The sequence below is a fragment of the Sturnus vulgaris genome, chromosome 13 (assembly GCF_052056855.1).
Source record: "Sturnus vulgaris isolate bStuVul1 chromosome 13, bStuVul1.hap1, whole genome shotgun sequence".
Classification (NCBI taxonomy): Eukaryota; Metazoa; Chordata; class Aves; order Passeriformes; family Sturnidae; genus Sturnus; species Sturnus vulgaris.
In genome coordinates this window covers 5,729,732-5,747,951 of record NC_142255.1, presented here as the reverse complement: position 1 = coordinate 5,747,951, position 18,220 = coordinate 5,729,732, and the positions used below count along the sequence as shown (strand labels likewise).

Sequence of the window (18,220 nt, the reverse complement as noted above, 5' to 3'; positions counted from 1 at the left end):
CAAAAACCAAGCAAACAATAAAATTCACACCAACACAACTGACTTGAAGGCACATTCCTGATACTACACAGGTATTTTCATGGCAACTCTTCCATCAGTAAAGCTAGGAGTCAACCAGAAATGAAGAATTCTGCCACAAACAACCTTCATAATCCTGGAATCAGCAGTATAATGCAAATCACTATTTACTAGGAAGCATTGCCTTCCAGTGCTCATTTTATGTCTTTAATGCAGAACTGAGAGTGGAATTTCTAGTCACCAACAGAATTCCTTCCCTTTCATTCATCTAGTATGCAACAGCTCTTATCTCCTGGGCCATAACATGTCAAATACTTCTACATAATTAAAGCCACACTGATTGACTGGCTAAGAATATCACAGGGATAAGTTTCTTTTTAAAGCTACCGCGTCTCTAATCAAGAGTTGTCTTTCAGTAACACAAGATTTTGTGCCTAAAGGACATTTTATATATATCTACATACACACATATGTAGAAATAATGTTCCTTTCTCCTCCATAATGCATCAATAACTAGAAAATATCATCATACTCTGATTTCTCTTTGTTGTGTTAAATTGGAGGGGACAAAAGATGGCAAGAGGCACTTTGTAAGGTAGGCCAAATGCATATTTTTTTAAAGTATGGAAACTATAATCAATATTCCTCCTTTGATATAAACCATTATTGCACTCCCAAACAGAACCTTTCCATAATTCATTGGTTCATGCATATCTTATATTTGTTGTGATAGTGGGGTTTATTTTAGGAAAGGAAAAAGAAATCTATAGAGGCCAAAAAAACATGAACAAATTGATGATGCAGCTTATGTCTTGTCACGTTATTTTATATTTTAATGTACTGCTAACAGTTCATTCTTTTTAAATACAAATCTAAGAGCAAATTTAAATATCAAGGCAAACAATCTGGTAGCATGGCAACAACGTGCTATGCTGCATAGTAGGAATTTGGAACCATGCAAGTCTGCTTCTTTCCTATGCTGGATCATTTTATAAGAGCAGGAATATTTCTGGTCTTTGTGTAGCTGCCTTCATGATTATTCATCTATTAGTAGCTGTAGCAGTTTTTGAAACTCAAGATAACACAGCAACCCTGAAAACTGGTACCAGTCAGAGTGGCCATCCTTACCAGACCCAAAAGCTGCAAATTAGAAGAAGAACAAAACAAAACAAAAAAAACTAAGCAACCCAAAAAAACCCCAAACAAACAAACAAACCAACAAACAAACAAGAATATGTATATGTTTGGTAACAGAATTTCATTCCCAGGAGAGAGATTTGGTATGGATTTGAGAAGCATAGCAGCTCTGAAGCAATCTTGCTTCTTCATGAGAAGAAACAGGCAATTCTATCTCCATACACTCCCCCTGATGTGTTGAAAAGGCATCTCAGCTTTCAGAGCATGAGTTTTGAGTCCTATTTTAAGATTTGAGATTTGACTAAACCAAAAGGGTGCACTTGCACTGAAATCATTTTTTGTGGTAGCTTGTATTAGTGATTCTTGAAGTAACATCAATTTATCAATACCATTTCACTCTTGGTAATTGGAGAAAATAATTAAAGTCCTATGTCATTCTAGAACAGAATCTCGTCTGTGCAACCCTCATTCTCTTCAGTTCATCCAGTAACTCAGGCATATTTTACCATCTTGCTGGAGCAGGAAAAGGCAAAGTTAACTAACATTTCTGATCTTGAAGGGCACACTGGGTGACAGAGAATCCACCCAAGCACCTTTGTGTCTGGCTAGTGGACAAAAGCAGTAAAGAGGTTGATGACATTGTGGGAATATTTTCTTTATTATTCTTCACATAAAGATCAGTTGTGTTTGGCATTCCCTGTTCAGGTTCAGTGAAGTACCTTCTGGGAAGTTCTTACAATACTGCTTAGATCGGTGCTGTCCCTATGGAACTTGTGCTTCTCACCACATGTTCCCATGTTCCACAGCACCCCCTGGCATTCTGGACTCCAGTGGTCAAATCTAGTCTGCATCCTCACCAGAACACCCGTGGTCAGTGTTACACAACTATTATTTGGGTTGTGAGCTGTTTGTTTCTGGTTTTATACATTTAAGATAGAAAGAAGTAAGCGTGCCTCCTATGATCATATTATGAATTCTTAGCTACATCTAACCTCTGTACTCAGGTGAAAGACTTCTAAGTTTGTCTTACACTTAATCTTCATTAAATTAATAAATAAAATAAATCTTACACTAAATCTTCAAGGGTCAGATCCTGTGAACCCTTAACACAAAGGTAGAATACATACACAAGAAAAATTTGCAAGGTCAGGTCTCTCTTGGAGTATATTTCAGAAATAAAAAGGATTTCACTCCTCAAAAATTATGAGGGTTACTGTACAACTGACTTTGGAAGAGGAACTTCTGCAAAGGTTGTAGCTGAGAAGTGCATCTGTGAAGAGGATCTCTCAGAAAGTAAAGGGAACAACAGCAACCTGGAAATGGTGCAAATTGGTGATATGCTCACAAATATTCCTAATATCAATGCACAAAACAAAGTTCAAAAGCTCCATTCAATTAATAGAATGGAAATATTCCATCTGCCTTTTAAGTAACAAAGCAATAACAAATTTCTATGTGGCTGAATCTTCATTATTGAGCCTGTAACTAGGAGGAAAATTTTCTGAAGGAAACTCCATCTTAATAATTCAAACCAGACAACGATCCCAAGATACTCCTCATGCAGCTCCCACTGGAAGCCTGGGTTGGTGTCAGTGGATGTCTGCATTGCAGAAGTACTACTATTTGAAAATCCTTGTCTAGACTGCAAACCTCACATTGGTTATAACTGACATGTTTTGTATACCTGTTTGCCAACTTTCCTCTTCATTTCCTTCTATTTCAAAAGAAAATGATCCCTTCATGCATGAGTATACTTCAGAATATGCATCTCCAGCAGTATTTCATGTAACCTTGTTATCCAAGAACAATTACACTTTTCTTTGTCATCCCTATCTACAGAGCTTCTAGTTCTTCCTCTTTAGCTTAGGTGGAAGCACCTATTAATCCCAGAGTTTTCCATACCAGTCTTTGCTCAGCTCTAACTTACTCCTCTTGAAGTGCAAATCACCTTCCTCTGCTGCAGCATGTCAATGAAGACAGTAAGTACTGCAACAAAAAAGGAAAGGAATGTCATGTACTCAAGTGACAGTGCATTTACCTACCAGCATCAGAAACAAACAGTTCAATCCATACGTTTTTTACCATCTGTGCAAGACCTTCCTTCCAAAAAATAGTATTGTTAGCCAAAATAAGACCTAAGTTCAGACAAAACTGAGAATTCAAATGGAAGTCCTACTCATGGATGCCATGACAAAGCTTAAGTGGTGCATGTTCAGCTCCTGCAGACAGCAAAGGCCTAAAGCACTTCACCAATCACATGGTGCTGTTTTGAGCTGCTTTTCATGCAGCTCTTATGGGTCCTCAGGAAAAAAAAATCATATATATAATATTCTTCCCAGTAGACTAAAAGCATTTGCAACTACTTATAATGAACATTTGACTCAGCAACTGCAAGTTTTTTGAGCATCTAAAAACCAACGAATTCTGATTCTGCTTTCAGGTCTCCCTCTTAACTTGTGAAGTGCATGTGACTGCATCTTTACTTTCTCTAGATGTAACAACTACCATTACATTTCTTGCACAAATGTGCAAGTCTTTAATTGCCTCATAGTAGTGCCAAAAGACACCTCCTAGTAAAAGCTCTCGCTTGCAAGTAGTGTGCATTTCTTTATGTTTATTTCAAGCAAATACCACTTCCTTGGGAGGCTTATAGTAAGGTATTAGTTTGTATAAATGTAATGTACTGTTTAACAGGTAATAGAGGTTAATGTATCATACTGATACTTTATTCCATCTTTGCTGAGATGAACAGATTAGTCTTAGAATGGAAACTCTAAATCTTTCTTTAAAAATCTGAGTTCTGGAAACGTCTCCTTGTATCATGTACAGATAGGCACAAAAAGGATCATAACCCTTCAGGTTGTTAAGAATGTCAGAGATCTCTTGTCCAACATTCTGCTCAAACCAAGGTCATCAGTGAGCCCTGATCAGTTTGCTGAGGGAATTATCCAGTCTGCTCTTTAAAACCTTCAAGAACAGAGACCATACTGTGCAACCCCACTCCATGTATGATTGTCCCTGTGGGGCAAAGTATTTTGCTTGTATCCAGTCTGAACCTTTGTTTCAACATATGCCTTTTGTCTCTCATTCTTTGGCATGTGTGTTGAGTCTGGCTCCAGTTCCCTGAGGAGCTCTTTCCAAGGACTGGAAGGCTGCTGGTAGAGCTCCCCATAGCCTCCATTTCTGCAGGCTGAGCAAGCCCCACTCCCTCACCCTCTGCTCAGAGCTCAGCCAACCACTTCAGTGGCCTCTGCAGAACCTCAAGTCTTTAATAATTTCCTTTGACTGGGGGGACCAAAACTGGACTCAGGGTTATAAATGTGACCTACTGGGTGCTGAGCAGAAGGGAATAATCACTTCCCTTGATGTCCTGGCTGCACTGTTGTTCACCCAGACCAGGATGCTCCTGGCTGTCTTTCTTGCCAGGAGATGTGGCTGGTTTCTGTCCAGTTTGCTGTTCACCAGGACCTCTGGGCCTTTTTTGGCAGGGCTGCTCCTCAGCCTCTACCACTGCAATGCTTAAAGCATTAAATAATTGCCTTGTTTATTTAAACACAGATTACAAGGGAAATGGATATAAAAAGTCTGCAGAAGCACCTAAACCCTGATGTGTTCAAAGGCTACAACCAAGATTTGTTCTGAACAAAACCAGAATCCTCCATATGTCTCTCTGGGAGCTGGTAGCTTGGAACAGGTCACTTTCTCTAATTTCTCCACCCTCAGCACAGGGATATTAACTGAAAGATGTTTAAACCGTGTTATTTTCACAAAGTATTTCTTAGCAAATATTCTTGTCAGAATAGCTGGAGAGATGGAAAAATTATGCTTCTTGAAGTGGTTTCTTGTGTTCACAGCCTTAAGCAAAGGTCACTTTTTAAACACCTAACTTGTTTAAATTCATGTCCAGTCCCCAGCCTGAACTGCATTAATCAAGTAATTGCACAAAACATGATTTTTGAGATTCCTCCTTAGAACTTTAATACTTTGACCAAAAGAGCTGAGCATCTATGGCCTTTGCAAGAGGCCATACTATCAGAGGATCAAGAGGGAGCAATAATATAGCTGCTGATGCATTTTTAAAAATAGCTTCAGATATTTCCAAGTGCAGATAAGGGCTAAGCTATCAGAGAATTTAGAAACTCTGACAATCAGGGTTTATAAGGACAGTTCTGCAGTATGAAATCCTATGAGCCCAAAGTGGACTAAGGACAGTGGCTTCGACTTTAGCAGTTTAGTTCTCACAAAAGAGATGAAAGAAAAGCTCTTTCACCTTGTCTGTCCCATATGGAGAAGAACTAATTGGATACAATTATAAATTCCCATCTTATGCTTTAACACAAATGTCCATCTTCTGCTTCTCAAACACATAACCTGCACACACTGTATTTTACGTTAAGTGGCAATAAGGATTTAAAGTAGAATTCCTCCCTTTTAAAACCATGCTATATTGGAAACACTGTGGCTTACACAGAACCACAAAAAACTATGACAGTAGTTGTTCCTCTTTTTCCGTTGTACTCATTAAGTAATTAGGGATTCTTGGATAACAAGCATAATAGAGAAATACCTTTTCTGCAAACAGATTTCCCAGCCCCTCCTGGGAGATTATAGGGTGGCCTTGGCCAGGTAATGAAACTGAAAACACCACTTGCATTTTTCAAACTGGTCACAGTAATTTCAGACTTTTCTTAAACATCACTGCAGTGCACATTATCTCTGTACTATGCACATTGTATGATCCCTGTCTTTATTTAAATTTCTTTTCTTATGTTAGTATGTTGTCACTAACATGCAACAACCACCAAAAGACACTGAGGATGCAAAGTACATAAATCTGAAAGCACGGAATGCCAGTTGAGGCAAAATAAGGCAGTCTTTGACTTTCCAAGATGCAGCTCTAAATGCAGTATTCCCTTCCTTTCCCCCACCCCCATCCCTTTTGTTATGGCAATACAAGGCACCACACACACACATATTCAAAAAACTGTTCAATAAGAGGCAAACAGACCATGCTATAATATCTCATGCTGTTTATCCCAACAAAAATCAGGTATTCTTAATAGAGCACCCTTTTCCCTCCACACCTCATGATGAAGCGAACGGGAAAAGAGCGGATAAAAGGTTCTGATCCCTTTGCTACAGTGGAGGCATGAAATCAGAACCAAATATAAACTCCGAAGGTGCTGCATTACAGGAGAGCTCCTCTCGCATTTCTTTTCACTCTTATTAAGACAAACGGACTTAAGCCTCCCGCCCTCCCTCAAAACGCTGACAATGATGCGGATGCTGCCCGGCCGGTGCCCGCGTTACCCGGAGCCGCCGTCCCGGCACGGCGGGGCTGAGGCGGCCGGGCCGGCTCGGAGCTCGCAGCGTCCCGGGGGAGCCGAGCGAGCCGCAGCCCAGCCCCGGGGGAGCGGAGCAGAGCCGCAGCCTGGCCCGGGGGATCGCCGCCGGTTCTCCCGAGCCTGGCGGGGCGCGGTGGCGGCGCCTCCCCGGGCACGGTGGGGACAAGCGGGCGTGCGGCAGCCCCCGGTGCCGGAGCCCCGCGCCGCCGATCGCCACAGCGCCGGCCGCTCCGCCATGCCGCAGGGGCTCCCCTTCACCTCGGCTCCTGTCCGCTTGCGGGCAGCTCGGTTGCCAGGGGATGGGGATGAAGATGGGATGAGGCGGAGGCAGCCGCTCGAGGGGAGAGAAGCCCCCAGCCCCGATTCGAGGGGAGCACCGTCCGTGCTGGCGCGGGGCGGGGGCGCGCCCGGGGGCTCCCCGCTCCCCTGAGGGAACCCGCGGGATGCTGCCGCCCCACCCCCGACGGAGCCGTCGACGCCCGCGACGACCCCGGCCGGCGGTCGGTAGGTCGGTCGGTCGGTCGGTGTGTCAGCCCCCCGCCCTGCGCCCCCCGTCCTTACCGCGGTGCAGCGGCGGGGCCGGTGCCGGGCAGAGGGGCAGCCGCAGCCGCTCTTTTGTGTGGCTGCTGAGCGCCGCACACCGCGGCGGGCCCGCCCGGGAACCTGCCTGCGCCAGCGCCCAGGAACCTGCATGGCGCATAGCGCCCGCGCCGCCTCACGGCCCCGGGGGGAGCGGGGGGGCGGCCGCGGGCCCCGCGCAGCCCGGGGGGCTCGGCGGACGCGCTCACCTGTCCGCGATCCACCTGCACACCGGGCGCCGGGCACCGCGCCAGCTCCGCGTGTGCCACGCTCGTCAGCGGTGTCCAGCGGCAGGACGAGGAGCAGTGGCCATAAACTGAAACACAAGTTTCACCTCAGCATGAGGGAGAACTTCACACTGAGGGTGGCAGACCACTGGAAGAGCTGCCCAGGGAGGGTGGGTGTGGCGTCTCCCTCTCTGAAGACATTCCGAACCCACCTGGGCGCGCTCCCGTGTCACCTGCTGCAGGTGACCCTGCCGCCCAGCCCGAAGAGTTCTGTGATTCCGTGACTGTGTCCAGACGCGGGCACTGAGGTGAGCAGGCCGCAGCCCCCGGGCCCCGCTCCCCTCCCGAGCCCCCGGGGCAGCAGCTGCCCACAGCCAGGTTTGGTGGCCGCCCGCATCCCGCAGGGACACTCGGCAAGGCCGCTCCGTATCCCCAGGGACCTGCTCTGGCGCTGGGCCGAAGCTGAGGGTGTTTTCAGTGAGTCTCCACAGCAGCTGTGAATTACGCTCCTGAATGCCATGTAATCCTGTTAGGTATGGCCTCACCTTTCCCTGCTGCTTGAGGTACCCCAGTGCAACAAAAACCCAAACACCAAAAGTTTGAACATTACAGCAGGAGACAGCACTGGACTCAGTCACATCCCATATGGGCAGATTTATCAGAACAAATTATGATTATTGTGCCCTTGTGCAAATAATACACAGATCCACCCCTGAAGTTTAAAAATGTAGGATTCAATGTGTACTATTTAAAAGCTCACTGAAGAGGGTTTCTCCAAGAACATTTCTTATGGTGAATGATAAACACAGTTGGTTCCTCAGGCCTTTTATTAGAAACCTCTAGATCTTTCTAGGGCAGCTAGGTGATAGTGAGTACTTTGTATATAAAGAAACACATATTTTAGGGCAATTATGACAGGCCTTGCTCATAATTTATGCAAATTTAGATTTATTTAGATACTAGCTCATCTTTCTCACTATAGCAAAAATGAAAAGCTGTCCTAGTAAAGAACTGTTATTCCTATTCTCATATTTTTGCCTGAGAGTCCCTTAATTTCAACTTTACAGTAATGTGGAGGGAGGGGATTTGCATTTTCCATTTCAAGAGAAGCTCCTCCTTCCTTAGCAAACACCTGTCTTTTCAAAACCAAGACACTATGCTATGAACTTTGCAGTTAGCAATGCTTTTTAACAATATACAAGACTGTAAATGAACATTACAATTGACAGTTGACATAATTTTATGGATATTTAAGGATTATACAGGATACAAACATCCCTCCTTCACAATAAGATAAATATTTATTTCATAATTTGTTCAAAGTACTTTGAAAATGCTTATCAATGGTGACAGATTTTGCATACCTAAGTGGTTGAGGTCTTCCATTGAAAAATGTCATCCCTAGGTTGATTATACACTGTTGTTAATTTCCATTTCCATATAAATTAATTATTTGAACTTGATGATCTTACTCTGTTTGACAGCCTCATAATTTGGCCAATATGGCAACTGCTTTGGTAAAAGAACTGAGTATTGAAATAATTCAGAGTTTTCCTCTTAATTAAGGGTTTTTATGTCCAACAAACACATGTCACACAGGAAGAATTCCTTGTAAGCACAGAATCAAATGAAGTGCCAAGGATATCATTCAAAGCTCCCAGTGCAAGTTGCTCAACCAGATAATGTAAACATCTCCATGTTTCATGGTCTTTCTATGAGACTACAGCTTGATATGGTAATAATGAAAGCATCAGAATTCAGAATGAAATTCGGGTGCATTAATTGCAGAATAAGCATTACATGAACAGTGTTTTTGCAGAACTGCAAAACTGTAAGGTTAGCTTTTAAAAAGCATGCAGTTAGTTATTTTCTCAGCTTTTAAGTTTGCTTCTAAGTTTGTCTCATCATAAGGAATGGGATTCATTCTGCAGCCTGTTCACCTCCTCCCACTTAGGAGTGACTTGAGGGTTGCAGAGAGGAAGTAAAAAAAGATATTTTGCATCATTTAATTATGAGCTCTTTAGCTGCCTGAGTAATGTTGATGGAGTCCTGAAAAATGTGTCTTGTCTGCCTTAGGCAGCATGAAATGGGAACATACTTCAGCTCTGAGGGGAAAAAAGGCACACGGAGAGATTGGAACAGGGAACTCGCACTTGACAAATGGCACAAGCGTGAGAAAATTTACTGGCAAAATATTAACACTCTGTCTTCTGAGAAGCTTGACATTACCAGAGAAGAAGGTTTTGCTGTTTTAAAAAAGCCAACAAACAGATAAAAACCAAAGAAGAAGAAACACTGTCAAAGCCTAATTCCCTTCCAAAATATTCAGGCTACAATTATTTGAATCACTGTTGTTCTCAGAAGTTGTATAATGGTGCAACTGGGGTGTATTGTTAAATGTCCCTCCACTGAAAAGAGCAAATGACAGTTCTCTCTTTCCCCAGTTTCCATCCCTGAATTTCCACTGTTTTGATACTATTCCCCTCTTATAATAATCAGTGACAAAGAGTAAGGCCCATGTATGTAACCCCTGTCCCAACCACTTGCAAGTCAGAACAACAACTTGTGAAGGCTACCTGCCTTAAGGTGAAGGACTACATAGTTTATAGGGGCTGATTCTGTTCCCACTGAAGTCCAAGGGAGTTAAGCTTATGAACAGGAAACTTCTCTCAGTTGTAGCTGTCTGCAGATCCTGTAGCTGTCTAGCTCCCTTGGCTATTCTCAAAGTCTATAGCTCCAGAGGGGAAATTCTCCAGTCCTGTAGCACATACCCAGACAAGTAAGGGGGTCTGATCCCATCAAATTGTAAGAGCTTGTAAGAACATGATCCAGTTTTGGGTACTAATTTGCAGACCCAAACTCTCTTTTGTAGGGCTGGGGTTGTATGTGTGTGTGTTGTCATTTTCTTGACTTCCACCTTAGAAGTAGTCAGAAGAAAGGTATAAACTGTGAGTGAGATAGGAGCATGACTTAGATATGAGGAAGAAAATGCATCAGCTGACTTAGAGCTGGGCAACCCCACATCAGTCAGTCAGAAAAATTGCTGGTTACTAGATAAAAAATATTACAAGCCTCTTTCTGCCAGTAAGATAGGGAGCACAATCAACAGGAGGAGCAAATCTTGCTTACTTAAAAATCTCTGCTCTCTAGCACTGCCTCAAGCTACTACTCTGGGTGTAGTGACAAATGTAATACACAAAAGTCCATCTCCTTCAGACAGGACAAAGAAATGGAGAATGAACCATGGGAGGGCTGTTTCTGTCGCACCAAACTGAGGGTTTTTGATTTACAGACTTCTGTTCAATTATCTTAACCAGTGAGGCTTTTAGTACTGGCATTCCTATACTGGTTTTGCAGAAAAGGTATCTCCTTGTCTTTGACAGAAAGAAAAGACAAAAGCAGCTTTGCTCATAGAATGTCTCCTAGAATGGCTGAATCATATTTCAGGAATATCAAATCATTCTGTGCTTCCATCATAAGCCTTAGGATTTCTAAGTTTAAACAATTTGGAATTTAGATCACAAAATACCCTCTAAACAATGATTTGATGAAATGTAGAAACCCTGTGGAAGGCTGTTTTTCTTAAAATATGACAGAAGGAGTATTTATTTTGAGTATAAAACTATCTTGTTAAAAAAAAAAACAACATGGCTTTGTAGAGATTTTTTCAGAAGTAAAATTCATGAGGAAGTGTCAATGTCTTTAAAAATATGTTTAAATCTCAGGTCAACATTATATTTGTATTTTGTTGTTTCAAACATGACACATATTGCAAATAATTCCATTAAGTTAAAAAGTTGCCTAGACTAAAATGATCTTTGTATCAAGCTGAAGGTTCTTACTGTAAATGCAGAGATGTAGGAAAACCTAAAATTCAGATTGTAGTTAAGCTTGGAAAGTATGACTTTTTAAGGCTTGAGAAAATTAAGAAATAGCAAGTCTTCTATTTTTACAGCTGAAATGTCAAAAGAAACCTATAAACAAAAGTATCAGGGAAAGACTGCTTGGGTAATAGACACCAAGAGAGTGAACAAGTCTGTGCCTGCAGCCTGTGACATCAGCAGCTGGCGTGGTCATTAATGTTCAAACCATGTACAGAAGCAAGATGTCCATGGTGTGTGTTTGCCACTGATTCTGTAAAGTGCTTCTGCAAAGGTGAAAGGTTAAACACTGCTTGTTCATCTCTGCAAGATGTCCTTCTATGGAGAAAGCTTGGGAAAAAAGATTTCAAAAACCCTAAAAATGAAAAAATGTCACAAGTGCATTACAGTCTGCCAGGCAAATAATTTCCAGGTTTTCTTCTTGCATTGCCTACATATCCACAAAGTTCATAAAACAACAAAATGATGATTTATGCATTGTAACTTCCTTGACAGCAATGGTTATGCCAAGAAAAAGTTACTTACTGATTGCAGACACCCATAAAACAATATATAGATTTTTTATTGCATGAACCAATCACTGTGATGCACGGATGATGAATGGTGAAAAGAGAAAACACAGTGTTTGTTTTCCTTTATTTCTAAAGGAAATGTCTAAGCTATATTGTTGTCACTGAGAAGTGGGTCTCTGCTCTGAAATGTAGAACAAAATAATGCAGCTTGACCTAGAAACTGTACAGTTTCTGTGGCTACAGAGGTAAAATCATGCTGCAAAAGATAAATTACTGTGGTACATATGTAACTTAGTTGATGTATTTGTGTTTAGAGAATTCAAGAAATGCCAGCACATTAATTCTGAAAATCAAATCAGCAACAACAACAAAGAAAGACCCTAAATCTGTAGCACTATTTCAGTACTTAAAAGCTGTACTTCATCCGTGGGAACTACAATGAACTTGTAAAGACTGAATACCACATCAATATTCCCAGCACCAACTCAGGAACTTCACAACTCTTCTATTGTTTTATTTATGAATATTGCAGCTCAAGCTCGCTCAAGTTCCACAAGGACTCCATGGCAATCTTTAGGGTGAAGAAAAATCACAGGTTTCCCATGTGCACCTATTTTTGGTTCTTCACTCAATATTCGTATCTTTTTTTTCTTCAGTTCTGTCATAGCAGCTTTTATGTCATCAACCTAATAAAACACAAATTAACACATTGCACTGCATTATGCAGATTTTACATTTAGGAGCATTTAAAACATCTAATCTTAAAAATAAAAATACTACAGAAGTTTGCATTTGTTATTTGAAGACTTTATATAATACTATTTAAACAAATTGTGCAATATTTAAGAAATTAATAAACCAAAAATCACTCATGCACAAAGCTCATTGATTATTTTTGGTGTTACTTTATAAGGACTCCATAAATAATCTAAATTCTGCACTACTTTTACTAGGAAGATTATATTGCTTTCTAGCTCTTAATAAATTAAAAAACCCCCTCCCCTTATAAGTGATGACAGAACACTGAATCATTAAATGCTGGTGAAAAGGGAGGGCACTGGGCACAAGCTAAAAGTCTCTTTTAGATTGATATACTGTCCTTCTGATTAGGTTAAGGTTCATACAGCTTCCTAAGGAAAAAAGCTTGGAATAATCAAAAATATATCAGACATGGTTTTCCCATTGAACTTAACTATAATAATAGCCATTAATACAGTATTTCAGTACAGTTTCCTACAGAAATATGTAATTAACAAAAACATGCTTATACTCTATGCTGTGATCTGAAGTTCTGATGTCACGTCATCCAATTAAATTTGAATTTTCCTATAACTTAAATGTATTAATTTTTTGAAATAATAATATTAATACTCTGTTTAGAAAATTCAATAGTCAGTAATCAATACAGACCTAGAATGAAAATAGCATCAATGCCAATTTTCAAGACTGAGGTGTCTGGACATAATTTGGTGAATGAACTCTCCCAAAGCCATTGTAGGGAAGAAGGAAATTCCTAGCTTTAATTCAGTGTAGCAGGCATCATCTAATTCTTACCCATCTGCAGCAGTTCTGTTCATGAATATTCCAAACTCACTACAGTTCTTCCTACACACAACTACCAGTCTACAAAACAAAAATGAATGACTGTCAAATTATCTAAACTAGAAAGGCCACATGTGCCATGGCCCCCTCCAGATTCTTGCCCTGAGCAGAAAATTCACAGCAGCTGCTGCTCCTGTCCTGCAGAGATGGCCTGAAGAGGAACCCAGGCTGGGCTCAGCTGGAATGAATTCCTGCATCCCCAAGGCTGAGTGACAGTCAACAGTGGAAAGCCTTTGAGTGCATCCATATTAGGATAGTACCAGGCTTGGATTGCTCTGCTGTGTCCAGCATGATTTTCACTGCAGGTGTTTAATTGTGACTGGTCAGGAATAATTTAATTTCTTCTTAAAATACTTAGCTTTTCTGAAACAACTTGCCTATCAAAACATCTGTCTAAATTTTCTTTAGTATAAGAGAGAAGAAATATGTTAGCCATATATGTTAGTTCTTGATACAGGTCAAAACTATTAAAATATGCATACTTGAATGTATCTGTCTTATTACAATAAATATTATGTTAAAATACCTCAATGCAGATATGATGCATTCCTCCAGTCTTGTTTTTTTGCAGGAAGCTTGCAATGGGACTTTTCTCTCCTAAAGGATGTAGAAGTTCCAGCTTGGTATTTCCCAGCTCCACAAAAACAGTGTAGACACCATGTTCAGGAAGAGCAACAGTCTCACTCACCTGGGCTCCTAACACATTTTTATAGAAGGACTGAGCTTTCTCCAAATCAGGCACTGCAATTGCCACATGATTAAGTCGGCCCAGTTTCCACAAACAGCTTGGAATGTTTTGTGAGGAAGACTTTGACGATGATAGAGTTCGTACTGTGGGAGCTGAAGTCTGCAATCTGCTAAGAAGCCCTGAAGAAAAAAGTGAATAGCACTGACACAATGCTTTTAAGAAACTCTCAGTGCCTGCTCTTTCCCCTATAAAGGCCTGCAGAGTGCCAAGTCACTGGCACATCCTTGAGCAATGCTCAGGGTAGACTGAGAGCAAGGAAACAATTCTGACTAAGTAAATATTCAAAAGTATTAAAAATAAAAAACAAAAAACCCAAAGCAGACTCAAATTTTGTGTAAATCCTTACATATGCCTGTTGAAAAGAGGAAAACGACCAATTGTAAAGGTCAAATGTATAATGCATTTAAAAGTGACTTCTGAAATTTTCAGAGCTTCTTACAAAATAGAGAAATAAATAAGGATATGCCTATACATCTCAAAATTAGAGCAAACAAACAAAAAGATCACAAATAAAAAGAAAGATATAAAATGGGGGTACTTACAAATTAATTACATTAAAAATTAATCTGTCAGTACTAGAATCTAGAGGTGTTGGGGGTGGGGAGAAATTGTGATAGTATCAGTTGTTTCTGGAACCAAAATGAGAATAAAGGATATATTCATAAAAGCCACATTTTAATTCCATGCCAGTTTGCTTTAGGCCAAGTCAGAGCTCCCGTTGCCTTAAGGGAGCTAGAGGTATCAGCATTTTGGGAGTCTTTGAGGCATTCTTTGCTTTAAAGTCACAAATGTGCTATTTTGCTAAGAGATTGTGCCGATGATGCACACTGAGATTCTGGACGCTTTGAATCACACTGAGGACAGATAGCCTGGCTGGGCTCTTGGTACTCTGAAAGGTCAGTAATAGCTGTAATTAATTAAATCAGCTTTGCTTCACTGTATGTAACTAAGAACGACAATTCCACAGGAATTCAAGATTCTACAGCTACCAGCTAATTTTTCTTCAAAAAGATAAGTGATAAATCCTTAAACCTAAGCCTTTCTCAGCATGGTGCTGTGATGGAGGAAGAAATGTTTGCATGTATTTGACACTTAAAATTATAACATACAATGTGCATATGAGCAAGGACTTAGTATCACAAAAGTAAGTCTATTCACAGTCTTTTGATGATACTAAATCAACATCCTACATTAAGTATTTCCAGAAACTTGTCCAGTGCTGCAAGTAACTGCCCTGCAGTATTTCTTGCCAGGCTCTCACACAGTCCATCCTGTCATCTCCTTCATCACAGCCAGAAGTTCTGGACAATTCTTTCACTTGTTACCTTTAGGATATCATACTGGTAAAGGATAGCAACTGCTTTCAACTTTTTACATTGTAAAAAAAATCCCCTAGAAACTTTCACACGAAGAAAAATTCTTGTTTCTCAAATGTCTGTGCAGAAACTCTTTTGTGGAAACACTTGGCATGTCAATGCAGCTGAATCAGGGTGAACCAAGTGAGGTAGCAGTACTGTGCAATGCCGAAAATGTAGGAGGTACAAACATGCAGGAACTAGATGACATGATTAAAGGCTTGGAGAATTAACTAGTATAGGGATTTACAGTTAAGCAGAGTAAGTTGCTCCATTTTGTACTCTAATTTCTTAAGACATTATTCAACTCTTGCTGAAGCAAGAGAGATTTTTCCACTTGGAGGAAGGCAGTATTCTAGAAATAAAAAAGTCCTTTGAAAGAGAAGGATCCCTTACTATGTAATTTATTATGTTTTCCAGAGCCTTTTACAGTTTTATTATTTCTTACAAATATTAACAGACTGCAGTTCAATAGAAATACTACTAATGTAGATCTTTTTTTCAAGCAGTCTTTACTAATGGAAAGGCAAGGATTTTCCCATTCTTTTACATCTGACATCTAAAATTCTTGCTGCACTTCACACAGGGCATATAACTACATATTTATTGTAATTTAATTAGTATTTTTTCTATTTCAAATAAATTGACAAAGACACAGACTGTTTGTTACTCAGCTATTTGTGAAACACTAGAGAAAATAATAGAAAATGCTCTTTCTTCTGGGTTCTGCCCAGAAATGGTTGATTTCTTGTGGTGTTTCCTGGGAAGGCAATAGACTGAAAAAGTGAAGTATATTCCTAGGATTCTTGTAAAGTCAAAGATACTTAAATGCTCACTCATATAAGCATTTATTCTATGAAGTCTTGTGAATTTATCCTAGCTCTAGTCAGATGCATATAGAGTATTAATTTTAAATCCATTATTGAATTGACTGAGATTAAGCAAAAAGCATTTGTGTTTTTCTTGTCTTACCTAGATTAGTAACTATATAGATTACTTAAAATTCTAATCTTCTTCTAACCCAATAATCAAAAAATGGCCCTGCAGTGAAAAAGAAAGGTTTTCAGCAAAGTTCAGACTGAAACCCATCACTTCCATATTTCCAGGAAAGAAACACTAATACTTATTTATACATTGCAAAACTAGTTCTATGGTATATAACCTTCTTAAGCTTCATTTGAAGAATATTTTAAAATGTATCTGTTTGGGGGTCATTCTATTGATGGTTGACTGATCTACGTAGTATGCACATCAGTTTAAATACACAGTTGTACCAAGTAAGGGTTACGTTCTTTAACTGAGCAGATTATGAAGTAACAAGTCTGAAGTGCCCCATAAACTGAGATCCTCACCCTTCTAATGTTTATTCATAGGCTTGTTTGTTGCTTCTGATGTGGAGCAGTGTTCATTGACTCAGTCAAGGACACTAAGGAATCAAAGACAAGCCAAGTTCCAACTGACTCAGTCATGTTCTCTATGGGAAGGTTTTACAACAGTGGGCTGCAGTAAGAACCTTGTCACTGGGCACTGCTCCATTGTCACTCATTTCAGGTGGAGACAAACTCCCAAAGCATGGAGAAGATGCTGTTACCATAGGCAATCTGGAACAGAGGGGCTGTGTGCTGTCTCTCTGGACCAAATGGAGAAAGGGCCTAGTGTGGTCATTCTTAAATTCCAGAAATTTCAAGTTGATGTGAACATCTTGGGAACTCTGGAAGCCAACTGGGCTCACAGTGCTGCTCTGCTCTGTGCTGGACGGGGCTTTTGGGAATCAGATGGGCTCCATAGCTCATGGAAACTCAATCTCCGTGTGCTTCAGCTCTGGCTCCCTCCATCAAAGTACAGTCATACAGAGGTGTTTTCATTCCCAGTACCCTACCAATCGATCACTGACAGCATTGAGCCTCTCATTCGCTTTTCTCCTGGTCTGTGGCTACCAAATAAAATGGTGTGGTTTAGGTATTGTGAGTTTAACCTACCCTACCACAGTGAGCAGTACAGGTTGTTATCATGAACGGGCAATTATTTTGAATTTGACCTCCAAAGCACGTCTCAAAAAAGACAAGCTCTTCCTTGCGCCTTAAGTTTGGAGTTTGCTCTCTAAGTTTACCCTATGTCACCTAATGCCAGTTGTTAATGTGCCCGTCAGTCGGATCGGAGAACTTGCTTTTATTTACACAAGCGATAGTTTTCTTCGGCCTGCGAGTCTCACGGGGACATCCGCCAGACCGGGGCAGGCACCGAGACCCGCGGCCGCCCCGTGCCGGCCCCGCCGCCTCCCGCGTTCCCTTCTCTCCGGCCTGCTCGCCGCCGCCCCGCGTTACCGCCCCGCGTTACCGGCCCGAGCTCCCGCCCCGCGTTACCGGCCACTCCGCGACACAGCACCGCCGCCATCTCACCGCCCGCTCGGCCGCGGGGCAGCGCCGCCCTCCCCGGCACCGCTCCGTGCGGGCCCGGCGCCAGCGCGGCGTGCCGGCAGCGGGGAGTCACGGCGAGGGGCCGTGCCCGGCAGCACAACGCGCCATTGGAGCTCCGCGCCTGCCTGCCCGCGGGGAGGCGGCCGTGCCCGCCCAGGGGCCCCGCTGGGCACTGCGCTGTTCTGCGAGAGAACGTGCGAAAGAGGCCTGCGGTAGAAAGGAGTATTTGTCGAGGAAGTTCTGTGAGCAAATCCCACAGAATCAGTTAGGTTGGAAAAGATCTCCGAGATCATCGAGTCCAAACTATGACTGAACACGGCCTTGTCAACTAAACCAGAGCTAAAAGTGCCACATCCAGACTTTCCTTAAACACCTCCTGGAACAGTACCTCCACCGCCT

At 41.6% G+C, this 18,220-nt stretch overlaps 2 protein-coding genes across 11 annotated transcripts in view; both read right to left on the bottom strand.

The window, feature by feature from the left end:
- Positions 1 to 7,434, bottom strand: part of APBA2 (amyloid beta precursor protein binding family A member 2) — an 80,620-nt gene extending 73,186 nt beyond the window's left edge. For 2 of the 10 annotated variants that reach the window (XM_088172440.1, XM_014874135.2), the window contains exons 1-2: positions 7,062 to 7,186; positions 3,058 to 3,141 (exon numbers count right to left, since the gene is read on the bottom strand). The gene's annotated coding sequence lies outside the window, so the exon portion shown is untranslated. Of the gene's footprint in view, positions 1 to 3,057; positions 3,142 to 6,758; positions 6,968 to 7,061; positions 7,220 to 7,288 lie in introns of those variants that run through there. The other 8 variants (XM_088172441.1, XM_088172444.1, XM_088172437.1 and 5 more) reach the window with 6 other exon arrangements.
- Positions 7,435 to 11,728: 4,294 nt separating this feature from the next.
- MCEE (methylmalonyl-CoA epimerase) lies at positions 11,729 to 17,946 on the bottom strand. Its single transcript, XM_014874138.2, has 3 exons — positions 17,768 to 17,946; positions 13,828 to 14,168; positions 11,729 to 12,385 (listed from the first exon to the last, which is right to left on the bottom strand). The coding sequence occupies exons 1-3, from the start codon at positions 17,796 to 17,798 to the stop codon at positions 12,233 to 12,235; spliced, it is 525 nt and encodes a 174-aa protein (XP_014729624.1). The 5' UTR covers positions 17,799 to 17,946; the 3' UTR covers positions 11,729 to 12,232.
- Between the last annotated feature and the right edge of the window lie 274 nt (positions 17,947 to 18,220).